Source organism: Perna viridis, chromosome 1 (genome assembly GCF_037379345.1).
Source record: "Perna viridis isolate PV_CMFRI_1.1 ecotype Kerala chromosome 1, ASM3737934v1, whole genome shotgun sequence".
Classification (NCBI taxonomy): Eukaryota; Metazoa; Mollusca; class Bivalvia; order Mytilida; family Mytilidae; genus Perna; species Perna viridis.
Window position 1 is genome coordinate 36,386,028 of NC_142445.1, and position 14,063 is coordinate 36,400,090.

The following is a 14,063-nucleotide window of genomic DNA, read 5'->3' on the forward strand; positions in this document are numbered from 1 at the left end:
ATAAAACTTGACAGGATTGTAAGCACATTTAAATGACATATTTATGACACTAAAAGCTGCTTTTCAGTAGCTGCAAACTAAATTTAATTTGGTTTATTTCTCTAAAATTTTGGTTTCTTTTTTAACAAATGAAGAATATACAGGTCATTTAAGGAGAGTAACTGATGTCCCTTGCAGTCTTCAATACTATTTACTGAAGCTGAAACATTTACTTGTACATGATATTTCTTGCAGGATTTTGAAGATGCAGAAGAAGAAGTTAGTCTGTAAGTTGTTTTGAATAATTTGTACATACAGGTTAAGCTTAGAAAATATGGGCCATTACCAACAATTTTTTAAAGATAAGGCCCCATCATGAGGCTTTGAAATGAACAAACCTATGGTAATGTAATCTAAATTTTGAAAAGTGAAATTTTGGTGACAGGAAGTTATTTATTATGCTCCACTTTCCCTTTGGCAAGTTGTAAACTTGAAATTTTGAAATGATTTGTTAAGTTTGGATAAGTCACTTTAAGTGTTAGACAGTTTATATTCATTTAGAGTTTCCTCCTGGAAACCTAAAATTTTGAAAACAATCATAGAACACTTTGAAATGTACCAGGTAAATTCATACATGTATATCAGTATTATACTTTTACTTTTAAATAATATTCATGGATTAAGCTTTTAATGTATCTATATCATACTTTGAGCAAAATGTATTCACTGTTTAAGCTTTTAATAAACACTTCAAGAGCTTGACTTGCAAAAGTGATTTTTTGCTTTTGTTTTTGTTACTTTGTATGTATAATTTTAGTTACTTAATATTCTTTGTTGTGTATGTCTGTTTTCCATGTCTGGTCTTTGTCCCTGGATTACATTCTTTTGATTACCACTATAACCTTGGTTCCCTTTATTACTCTTTTTTATATTGACCATATTGACATTTTTATGCAAAAAGTTAGGGGTTCAACAAAATTGTCAGTAAAAACAATTACTGGCCTAGTAAATCTTATCCCCTGATTTATTACCTGCATATTATTATTTCATATAAATCAGATTGGTACTTGTGTAAATAATTTTTTTCCTCAGCATGGGCTTATAATGATTAAAGAGGCTGAAAACACTTGTTGGCTGTTTTTGTTAGTTAAAAATTGAGGTTATTGTCTCTTATGTAGGATTTTTGCCATGCTGGTAGCTTCTTGATTTTACTGACAATCACCCTTAACTCAGAATTTAAGGTACATGTACAAACTAAGTTTTTATGTGCAGATATGGTGGATCTTGATTGAGCATATGATCATATTTTTGAGTTATCACCCTTTTTTGCTACCTTGAAACATTAATGACTTAGTTGAATAATTTTGGCATGTACGAAACCTCGTTTGCTAATTTTCCTTTTGGTTTTTTTTTGTCATTCAAACCTTTTTTACCATTTAATTTCCTAATATAAATATGTAAATTCTACCACGGGACTGACTATTTCATTACATCAATATACATTTTATGGTTTAGTGATTTATAATAATGTCCTTGTTATTGACCTCCAAACTGTTAATGTAATAATGTGATAACCAGAACTTGATGTAAAGACTTTAGTAGCTTTGATTTCAATCTATAACAAATGCCGTAATGCAGTATCGATTGATTTCTTCTTCAATCATACAAATAGAACTCAATGAAATAACATCCAATTACCATGCTGTCTGTGAAATCAGTGATTATTGTTGCACATATGGAACATAAGTTGGAAATATGAAATCAATAAATTTGTTTCCGACCATACCACATGGGTTTCCTTTTCTTCAAATAGTTCAATCAAGTGACATTTCTAGTGAGAAGTTTCTATAGCACTCTGGGGAGTATTTGTATTCTTTCAATTCAAGAATTGAATTTTCAGAAAACATACTGGTGCCAATACTATTACGTGTACATGTATTAGATGTAAAGCATTATTGAAATAAGCATTCATTTCATTTTCCTAAATAGCTACATTAAATGAAAATTATCAAAATGTGACCATTTTGTAGCTTGTTTCTCTTAATTTATGTTTGCCTGGCCTTACTCAGTTCCAATACAGAAGAGAATGTCTATTCATTTTGATCAATAAACTATTGAAAATTTATTGAGATGCCTCTGTTGCTTTCCTGGATCATAAAATAAAGACATCGTGGTCAATTGTCCTATAGTTTTCTACTTAATATGGCTAGCAAAGAAGGAGATAGAGGTCCTGGGTAAGTTGTAATGCATGGCTATCAAAGATAGATTTAGGGTTCTTCCATAAACATACTTTCTAGCTTTTCATTTCAAGTCATTCTTAGAGTATTGAACTTTTTTCTTTCTTTGTATAGTTTTGGAAAGATTTTTAAGTGTACTGAGTTAATTGTAGCCTACAAGGTTTTATTTTCAGTCGGAATGGAGCTAGAACATTAAACATTATCTCTGAGTATTGGTTTTTCAATTATGTAATTTTATTTGCATGCTTCTTAAGTCTTTTGAATTCCATAGAAAAAAATAAAGAATTTTTCCATACAATGGAAAGATACTTTTCATGGATTTTGTTTGTTTCAGGATTGTTCCTTTTGTTTGTATGTTATGTATGTCTTACCAGGACCTTGGAGTTGATGTAAACCATTGCATCATCATTTCAGAGAGTGTTAATTGTGTTCTAAGCTCATGCTATGTTTCTCAGTATATAAAGCAAGATTTCAAGTTCTTAGTTGACATACATTGTTAAATTTTGCATTGAATATTCACATTGTTATAAATCAAGTTAATTGTTCAAAAGAATACAATTTGTATGCATTAATATAAGAGACTACTAAATTTATCTAGAGCTTTTAGAAATGTATCATTTGTCTAGAAATAACTATTGTATTGTAAAAAAAAAATCACATCTGCAAATTAGGACAAAAGTACATGTAATTGTAGGAATAATAGGCAGGAAAAACATAATGCCTTTACACTAATGGAACTATGATTTTTTCACACCCATTGTTTGACAAAGAATGATAGGACTCATAATGAGTGAAAGTTGATTATCACATAATATCAGCTCATATTTAATTTCAACATCATAACAAGTCATGCTCTGCTAGTTTGTTATGACATTGAAGTTAGACAAACTGAGTTGATATTTTGTGATATTAAAATTTCACAAGTTATTTAATCTTTTTCTCTGTGTTTGACAGCTAGATTTTCGGTATCTCTCATGGTAGAAATTATAGAAATCACCCATCTATAGCTTCACCAGTTGTTATTGGAAAACAAGGATAAGAAACATTTTATATACAACGGCACACAATTGCTCAGCAACCAATGGCAATGTCAAATTTTGTATATTATTTGTTCATATTACATCGTCCATGGTGTAATATAGCAAGTATCTACCATCCAAGAAAAAGATAAAACAACCAAATTTTAGGGAAATAACCATATAGCAGGATATTTTAGTAGGTGTAAAATTTTGCTATTTTGAGGTAAAAAGGTGTTTGAATAATTTTGGCATTTCTAACTTTGTCTGATGCTAAATAATGAGTAAAATTTGGTTGAATTTCTTTTGGCAGTTTTAGAAAGACCGCTAAAATATGCCAAAATTAGCACAAAGCCAAAATTACCCGCTAAATGGTATGGTTAATCCATTCGGCTATCTGTCCACATGTTGTATAGCAACTCAAAAATTCTTTTGGATTTAAGATTTTTGCGATCATGAAAGGATTTGGTTGATTCATGGATTTTCTTATTTCGGAGTTAGTTACAAGACTTAAAGCACCTCAAAAAATGAGAACATCATATCATGTGCTTTGGCAAAGCTATTTATTATGAGTACCTTTGAATTAACAAACTCTCACAATGCATACATTGATGATATTTAGTGGATAGATTTGGTTCCATTGCCTTAAATGTCAAACACTTGATAAACTACATTTGTTAGTGAACTTGACAATTTACAAGGAGAAAACTTTTATCTGACTATTGATCTGTTTCATCATTTCCATAGGTATTTGATTCTAAATCTGATAAAATGCTTAGATCTCCTTGTCAACCGTCTAGTTAACTACCTAGTTTATAAGTTCATCAGGTGATTGCCATTAATCAATTGAAGACCAACACTATCCCATGAACATCATCATTGCATGTGCTGTAAAAACCACAATCAATTAAGACTACAATGTGCCATAATTGGAATTGACTTGTCAAACTCAATATTAAATGTATTCTGATATCTTTTCATCTTCTCTTCACTTTGGTCTCAGGTGGTGTTCTATAACTCTTTAGATCAATATATAACCTATAGCTGCCATGAAGTGGTCAGTATCTTTGTTTTTATCTCATTTTATCAGCTTTATTGCCTTTAGTCGGTGTAATACTTTATGCCAGTGATGAAAACATCAGCAAGTCCTGCTGACATTTGTAATTATACAGAATAATTTTGTTTTGCATTATCTTAGAAGGTTCTCTTTAAAGTGATTTTGTAAAAGAAGTCATATTGGGATAATTATGGCTAGCTTTGTTATGAAAATGCAAGGATATTGTTAGCAAGCATTATACCATTTATAGATTGCATAGAACAGTTCAGTAAACCCAAAGCTAGTTTCTTGGCCAATTTATGTCCTCTAGAAGATGGTATAGTTAGATTGTTTTCAAGTAAATTAATTTCATCATTTGGTCTTAAAAGAGCCAGTATCAGTTAGTGCTGTTTGAATTAAACTGTTGTTAAATATCCTGTTGTGGTTTAAATTGAAATAAATTTTTCCTGACTATTGCATAAACTACTCAGCATGGATAACTAGTAAACTTAAACCATTGAGTTGATTTGTGTAAGACAAACAGCATCTGGTAATTTTAAAGCTTAGGCTAATGTTTCAAGTCACATCCTTAGTTATTAACTTCATGACATATTTATCATTATTAGTTATTTGTGTGTGCTTTTGAGTGCAAGTTGTTCTTTGCTTATTTAAGGTTCTGCTGAAGTCAATATCTAGGATATGAATTGTCAAGATAATTTTAGTCAACATGTTAAGAATGCAATTATATAATTATGTTCCTGGAAACTTTGCTTACTGCTTCTTTATAAAGTATTCTACATATTCACATGTTTCCTTCCTTCTCGAAATTTGTTACTTCAGCCATATTTTGCTATCAACAGAATTGTAAGCATCAAATTTTAAAATGAATGTATGGATATACAGGAACATATTTTTGTTGCAAAATGCAAATATGCTGTAGCCTAGATATCTAGTGCAATGCAAGTTAGCAATAATTTGTGAGATTGACAGATTTGAATGAAAATTTTAATATACATGTATTATGTTTATTGGTGTTGGTATTTAGCTGGATCATTGCATTAAAATATCTCAATTTATCTAAATTTAAAGAAATGGCAATTTTTTAAAGAAAATTAATGCTGGTGTGCACTGCATAATACATTTAGGAACAGGACTATATTAATTTCAGACCTCAAATCTTGTAATTGACAGCTGTAGATTTATTCTAAAATATGTTTACACTTTTGTTGTTTATGTATAGAAGTTATGAAACATTTTTTCCTAAGTTTGACTTGTGCTTGTGTGTTAAATACATATAAAGATGCATTCAGCAATGTTTCAGCACTATATTTAATGTATTATTAAAACTATGAATGAAAAAAATTCATGAAGTAATGTCCTTGATATTGACTCGTACTTAACCTTATGAATGTTTCTAATTTTTTAACATGTTATACAAAATAACATGGTTTGCTGCAGTTTACACTTAAAACTGTGCAAATTGTAGATTGCTGCAAACCATGTTATTTCATTTAACCTGTTCAAAAATTAAAAACATTCCTGATAATTTAATTTTTAATGGATTCAAATCCAGATATTAAGAATTTGTTCATTATCAAAATGTTATTTTGTTTGGGTTCATTTGAATTACAGATGAGAACCAACCAATCAGAAAGATTGTTACAAATCAAATAAAACTATTGCTATTTGTATATTCTCAGTGTTCAGTTATCTGTGAATTTTTACTTGTTTGTGCCTCTGATATTGCTACATCTACATTAAGAAGTTTGAAAAAATGAAAAAGGCACCCCATTGATTCTAATCACATTCTTACCCTGTGTCAAATATTTGAGCACAATCAGAATTTAGAGATGTTTAAAAATGGTGTGTCAATTCTTGCCCCAATTTAGGGTTTGACATCTGCAGGGATATTAAGCTGGGCCCTTCAAAGCATTGTATTTAAAGTTATTATATAAAGATAGGTGACTTGTTCAAGTTTGATAGGAGTTGTAGAGCCTACCATTTAGTCAGTCCTAGTTCTAGGTTGTGCTCTGATGTTACAAGATGTAATTGTAATATATGGTTTTTGTCAGTTCCTTATATATAACTTTGTTGATTATGAAGGGTGGTCATGCAGGCTTTCTTTAAAAATTTTTATGAATTTATAACAATACTTACTTTTCTGTTTTTGTTTAACATGTTTTAGGTCAAATTTGGATTTGCCAGATGCCATTGATCAAACCAGTGCAGCTTTGAAATTATTTTTAAACAACAAGTTCCTAGATGCCAGAGCTAGGATGGAACCAGGGTATGGTGAACATTAAATCCGGATTGTTTTTGCCACAAAACCTGTTCATGTACCTTTTTTTTTTTGCCTACATTCCTGTTTGCCTTAGGCATACCTGTTAATCCTCCCATAGTTTGGGGAGACTTCCACAAAATCAACGAAAAATTTAGAATCCTCCACATGAAAATGTAAGAATTGTTTGAGGTTTTTGGATAAAATTACTATATTTTCTGTGACAAATACTTAATAATTGATTTTTTAAACAAAAAATTTTTTTATGTAAAAATCTCCTACATGATAAAGTGTCAATTGGGAAGAATCTCCCACATGAGCTGTTACAAAGGTTAACAGGTATGGAGACAGTGTCAGTGAGGAAGAATCTCCCACATGAGCTGTTACAAAGGTTAACAGGTATGGAGACAGCGTCAGTGAGGGAGAATCTCCCATATGAGCTGTTCCAAAGGTTAACAGATATGCCTTAGACCATTTCACCCATATTTCTTTGTTATAATTCAGTTATTTGACACTTTTGGAACTATGTTTTTATTGCATCTTAATACATGTATGTTAAACAGATCTTTTACATTGCAATTGAAAAGTGTATATTGTAAATTCCCAACAATAATAAATATGCGATTTTTTTTTTTTACACATATTTAAGAGGGTACCCATGTAGAAACTAGGCAGTTCCTATGATATGGAAAGCGTGTGGTAAATTTTATCCCACAGAATTTTTCATTCCTATGTAGTATTTGTATCATATTTGTGTCAAATATAATTTGTAGTATGAAGATTTTATTAAATTGATGATAAATGGCTCAGAAAGTGATTTTAAAGTTCCCAAAAAAGGTAACCAAATTTTACACAAAATTAAAGAGTTATCTCCCATTTTCAATGAATTTCAATGCTTCTTAAACCGGTGCAGTAAATCAAAAAGCAACATTCAGCTTTGAGAAAGGATGCAGTTGTCATACATAATGGATGAACATTTTTTGAAGACAAAATTTGCTATTTGTCTTCCACTGCCTGGTTTAGGGAGTGTTGAGTGATGAAAATAACAATATGATGGTCAACTTTCTATACGTTTAGTTTCTAGACACTCCACACAAGAGTTGCTGCCTCCAGTGGTGACGTAGCAATTATTACGTTACAAACTGCGGGAAATGACATTACTGTCTTTGGTTCATAAATAAAAGATAATTGAAACACAGAAATAAAGAAACTATTCACAGCAGATGCCTTCTTAATATCCTGGTGAAACGACCTGTGGCGAATTGGGATGTATTTGTAATAACTGGTTACCATGCTCATTTAACCAACACTGTTATTAACAACATTTTTATAGACCATTTTTTTAAATATATGTTATGTACTAGCCATGTTCTCCCCTTGAATTTGAAAAGGGGAAATGCTTACCAGCAAAACAGATATTTTCCCCAAAATCACACTGCATACCATATTGGCCTGGAAAGAACAAGGCAAAGTTTCAGCATATGTCAGACATGATTCATGCAGAAATCTTTTTTTAATAGAGTAATAAGGTGAATTAAAGAACTTGAATGTTGCATCAATTTTATTTTTTTGCTCTACAGTTTGCTTTTAATACATAATTTAATTCCTGAAAAAAACCCTGTTCATGTTTTTCTTTATTTTAAGGGCCAGCAGTAGTATGTATCATGCTCTGGGATATGGTACGATATTGTACATCCAGGCTGTCATGACGTTTGATATGGTAAGAAAAAAAAATGTATTTAGAAAAGTAGACCTTCATTACATTTATGTACTGGTTTCTTCACATGTCAGACATCGTGAAAGTAACAAATATATTACATTGATACAATGTACTGGTACTCTTATGATTGGACACTTTAACCTGCTGTAAAGAATGTCTCTTTTTAATAAAAGCATGTCATAAGTAATCCACTTTGTTTCTCAAACTTAAGTATTAAATTTCTTTGTATATATAAATTGATCTTAACAGTCAGGTATTCCTTATGTGACCAAGGGGAAAATTTGTATACAGATTTTATCGTATATTAACGTATTGTCCACAATATGAATTAAGAAATCTCAGCAATCTTTTAAAAGACCTTTTTTGTAGAGATTTCTTTGTGCATGCCATGTATATATTTTCACAAGGACCCAGAAGTAGATATCACTCATACTTATCAACTACCTGTGGTGTATTCATGAGGGTTTATTTTATTGTAGAATGTAATATTAGGTTTTGCAATGCATGTTTAAAAAAAACTCTTAAAAGTTGAAATTTTTACATATTTCAAAAAGAAAAAAATTCTTTAAAGTTGAAATTTTTACATGTTTCAAAAAAGAAAAAAACTTTCATTAAGGTTGAAATTTTTACATGTTCCAAAAAAAACTTTCCATAAGGTTGATATTTTAAATAAATACTGATATGGATTACAATTGCAATACTCAAACTCTCTGTAGTGTAACAGTAACCACAGTAAAATCATAGTCTAAAGTTTGCCAAATAAAATCAATTTAGAAGAAATATAGACCAATACATCAACCAAAATACTGATACATATAGAATAATAGTTACTTTCCATTTTGATACTGGCTTTGAACTATTTTGTCATTCAAAATGATGTTGGTATGTGACATCATTTTCATTCTAAACTCCCCAAAAAATCTGATGACATCACAGTCTCTCTGAATGCTTCGATGGATATTTTGAATTTATTTCATGTATGAGAGATAAAAAAATATCTGTCAACAAGATCAAAGGAAAAAAGTACAAATTACAGATAAATACTTCCTCATGACCAGAAAATAATATACACCTTGACATTTGAAACTCTAGTTCTGTGTCAAGTAAGAACTAAATTTAACAGTTGAAAATAGTGAATTGATCAATTGATTTTAATATTTTTAACACATTTTTTTCTGAACAGTCTGATGTAGAGGCAGCTATACTGGCCTTAAAGAAGTCTCTTCATGTTTGTGATAGACACAGAAGAAAGTATTCCTTTGCTGAATCTATTTCTAGGTCAGGATCTAGGTCATCATATCACAATCTGAAAGAAGGTAAGTTTCAATATCCAGGAATCACACTATTTCAAAATTATTACTTATTGAAATGCATCATGATTAAAAAGTTTTTATGATATAAAAAAAAAGACTGTAGAATTTGATCTTTAAAATAGGGAAATTAATTGTCACATTAATCAGAAATTTTCTCCTCGAAAATTCCAACTTTGAATTATTATTCATCAGCAAATAGTAAGTGTGGTTATTGTCATGAAAAGACAGCAACCATTTCTGGTTGAAAGTGGATTCCAGGTTAAATTAATGCTTAATAGGAAAATACATATTTTATAACACTAAAGTTGGGAAATAAGTTTTCAAAATTATGATTTGCATTGCATATTCACATAAAACACTATAAACTGTTTGAATTATACATCTATTACAATGTATGTTGTAAAAATTTACTTTGATTTTCTAACAAATAATTTCTTTCTCACCACAGAAATGCAAGAAAAGAAATATTTGCTAGAAACTTAGGGCAAACGTGCAGTTTCCAATGTAAACATCACCAATATCATATAAACAGATTTTCTATGCTCCTTTTTACCTAGAATCTCTGCCAGCTCATGGGAAATATAATATCATAATGATCTATAATATCTAGATTTTGTTTTTTTTTTTTAAGGTGAGATTCATGCTGAGTTATGCTATGCTGAATGTCTGCTTCTACGAGCATTACTGACCTTTGTTCAGGACGAGAACCTAATCAGTTTTGTGAAAGGTGGACTGAAAATTCGAGAATGTTATAAAGTGTACAAGTAAGTATTACTCTATTGAAAATATTTGTTTCCCCTGTGAATTAGGGTTTTCTGTTTTACATATCTCCATCCATCCCCATGATAAATATTCTGCAAGTCTACTTCCTTTTTAGGGACTTAATCATGTGAATCACATTTTGGGACAGGACGGGTTTAATCATTGAGCAGTAGTGCCCAAATAAGTTGTCCATAACAGTTGATACAGAAAAAACATTTTATGACAGCTTTCATTAAAAAAAACAAACCCTCTCGAAGGTAAGAAAATAACATTTTTAAAATTTTGATCTGCATTAATAGAAAAGGTTTAAAGGTCAAATACTTGTATGAAATCCTTTTGAAATTGAATAAATGTTTATTACGTAATCCATGAGTTATTTGATTTTTATAATTCCTGAAAACCTGTGTTATAAATTGCTTCAATCAGTACAAGTTGAAAATGCAGGACAACCCTTGAAAAAAGAAACAGTAGATAAGAAATCTTGCTTAAAAAAACTTGCCACTTAATTCAGTAGGATGCACTCTTAGACATCATTTCTTTTGCAGAGAGTGCAATAAAATTTTAATGAACAGAAATTTTGAAAATGAGAAACAGAAACAGCATTTTGAAAGTGGTGTTTTGATGGGAGTTGGAGCTTTTAATTTGGTTAGTATGCTATGTGTGTGTGTGTGTGATAAACAGGTATGCTAATGAAAACTGATTCTATGATTAATTACTCTATGTACTGGCAGTGAAATTGTTTAGAAGGAATATTTTTTATCATTATTGAGTTCTTTATCTTTATTGAGTTCCATGCGGTAATATCACAATACTATGTATTAGCAAGTACTATGAAAATACAACTACAGTGGATTCCGCTTAATTGCATAGCCTATTTGCCAGTAAAAATTATGCAAATAATCGGGCTATTCTTATAACCGAAATTACGATTTTACTGGAAGTGTGAGTTCAGGTAAGACAACGATACTGTGGATCAACCAGGGATATCACTGTTCAACATTTCTGATCTGGTATGTAATTGTTATAGACCTTCTCATTGTATTGTTCTTTTATCAATAAATAATAATATATATTGTGTTTTGTCTTGTTTATTGACCTTCTTTACGATGTGTGTATTTATTAGTAAAACCACGTGTTTCTCATCTATAAATAGTCAAGTAATTTCCAGACCTTTCTATGAAAGAAAATCCCATATTTCATATTTCAGCCTGGATTCAGTGTAATAGTCATCAATGTTTGCAGTTTGTGGGCATTTGAAATGATCTGTGTGTTTTTATTCCTCTGTTCAATCACCATTGTACACTGATAGTTTTGTATTATATGTGTCATTGACCTTGATATATTCCTATGAAGTTTGGATAGTATGGGGCACCTTAGGGTAGTTGAATTTCATTAGACATTGTACTGAATGAATGACTTTTAATTTTCGTATGATATTTATGCCTAGTAACCCAAGCTCTCTCAAAACTGTTCAGCTCATTAAAGAAAATTAAATTTACATTGATAATCATTTGTAGTCGGAAGAATTTAAATTGGGACAAAAAATACCCCAAGCCGCATCATAAGGTGATGTTTGGCATGTTGTCAGAAGTCATTGTTCACCTAGGTGCCTGTTTATTTTAATGTAATTAGAAATCATTTATATTGTCTTCTATGTCCATTATGTTTTTACTCCATTATTAACACCTCCTGATTGATGATAATCTAGTTTTTACAACAATAAATATGATTAACATATTTATGACCCGAAGGCTTAAAATAGAATTTGGGAAAACCTGTCTTTACCTGGATGAGGCAAAATTCTCTATGCAATAAACCGAAATGCACCTCCAAGGCCTATGCAAATAAGCGATTTTTTCCCTAATAGAATAATAGGAAATGGTTTTGTGCAGGAGAAAATTATGCTAATAACTGAAATATGCAATAAAGTGATATGTGATTAAGTGGAGTCGACTGTATATGTATTAAGTACCATTCTGTGTAAGAATCAGGCAGTGGGTGGCACATCATAACTCTAAATTTTGTCTTTTTTGCCTCAAATATATTCAGTACATGTAGAAAACAAGTGAAAAGATATTAAAAATTTATCCTGAAGCTTATGTGATGTAGATATTTTTTTGACAGCTTATATAAAGAAAAAGCGCCGGAAAATTTTCCCGCCATTTTTCCATAGTGCATTTCAACTAAATTTGACCTATCAATATCAAAAAGACAAATTTTACAAACACTTGATAGATATTTCTGGAGGTAATTAGGCGTAAATACTTGGTCAGTGCAATAAAATATCTGCGTTTTTTCCCTTTATGTGCCACATCTAATACACATTTTGCCAGATTTTTAGACAGAGAAGTACTTAATTCCATAGGTCTGTCACAAGTTGCACAAGACAAATGAACAAAAAATACACAGGTAAATGGACATAAATTCCAATAAAAATGGAATGAAGGAGTTTAAAATTTTATGAACCAGTGAAATTTTATATTACCAGCGACATTGACACCTATAAATACAACTACTTTGCAGTATAAGATTGAATGTAAGTTATTTAAAAAGTGCATGAACTTTGTTTGTTTCAGATGATTTCATTGCTTCCAAGTAAAATCATGAAGCTGTTGGAGTTTGTTGGATTCTCAGGGAATAAGGTAAACTAAAAATGATTAATTTCATCTGAATGGGTCTTTGGTTTTTTGTTGGAAGATGAAAAGTTTAAAGAAGCTAATGAAACAGTATACAACACTTGTTTACATGTTCAATATCCAATCTACTATTTAAGTACCAGTTCACATAAAATTCAGACACTGCCTATGGTAAAGTGATTCATGGTGTAGAAAAACTCGCCCAACAAATGATGCTTTTTCAGTCTATGTATGCTGTAGATTTGTAGATAATTTTTAAATTTGTTTTACTGAAACATTACACCAATAGGTGAATTTAGGCTTTGCCTATGTGGGACGCAGCTATTTGAACTTGAATAAAATTAAACATTGAAAATGCATGGTTATGTTGTTATATCACTGATGTCTCGACCAATGCAAATATCTGAGATATAACACATGATGTGTGTCTGCATTAAATGTATAAACAATCACATCCTGACTGCATACATCACTTCTAAAATACGTCACTTCTGAAAGAAAGATTTGAGCCATTTATGTTTTGACATAGAATCTACACATTTAGGATGTTCCGTCCAGATAAGTCTGTTCACATTCTGTTAAAACAATTTGACATAAAGTCATATTTTTCAGAAAGCAGGATTACAGGCATTACAGAAAGGAACTGAAGATTTGTCTAGTCTTAGAGGCCCTTTGTGTTCAATTATACTTATAGCATATCATACTGTTGTCTGTTATGTACTAGGTAGGTTTAACAACTTATAGTGAGTAAAACAGTTAACTTCACGGAATAGAGTTGGGCTTCTCTTGATTGAATGACAATTACCCAATGAACAGCCCTTAAGGAGGTAGACTTAGGGTAAGGGAAATAACTCTTGAAATCATTGATATGTTTGTATCATATTCAATTTCACCAAAGCCTATCAAGCTTTCATTTGAAACAGACTGAAATCCATTCAAGTTACTTTGATGCTGACATGAAATTGATGTAAAATGCTGAATAAAAATGTTCCAATGATTTGTAAGAGTTGTGTCCTTTACCCTAGGTCTACCCCCTTAAGTAAATGGAACAAGGAGATGGAGATTGAAACTTTCTGTCATACATAG

At 30.8% G+C, this 14,063-nt stretch overlaps 1 protein-coding gene across 2 annotated transcripts in view; it reads left to right on the forward strand.

Annotated features, from left to right (window-relative positions):
* LOC148628574 (tetratricopeptide repeat protein 39B-like) overlaps nucleotides 1-14,063 on the forward strand; it is a 28,792-nt gene that overhangs the window by 1,780 nt on the left and 12,949 nt on the right. The window contains exons 2-10 of one of the 2 annotated variants that reach the window (XM_088590477.1): nucleotides 235-266; nucleotides 2,390-2,425; nucleotides 6,454-6,555; nucleotides 8,191-8,266; nucleotides 9,450-9,582; nucleotides 10,211-10,343; nucleotides 10,887-10,986; nucleotides 12,918-12,983; nucleotides 13,590-13,701. In XM_088590477.1, coding sequence (XP_088446603.1) covers nucleotides 235-266; nucleotides 2,390-2,425; nucleotides 6,454-6,555; nucleotides 8,191-8,266; nucleotides 9,450-9,582; nucleotides 10,211-10,343; nucleotides 10,887-10,986; nucleotides 12,918-12,983; nucleotides 13,590-13,701 — 790 coding nt within the window. The remainder of the gene's footprint in view (nucleotides 1-234; nucleotides 267-2,389; nucleotides 2,426-6,453; nucleotides 6,556-8,190; nucleotides 8,267-9,449; nucleotides 9,583-10,210; nucleotides 10,344-10,886; nucleotides 10,987-12,917; nucleotides 12,984-13,589; nucleotides 13,702-14,063) is intronic. The other variant, XM_088590481.1, reaches the window with a different exon arrangement.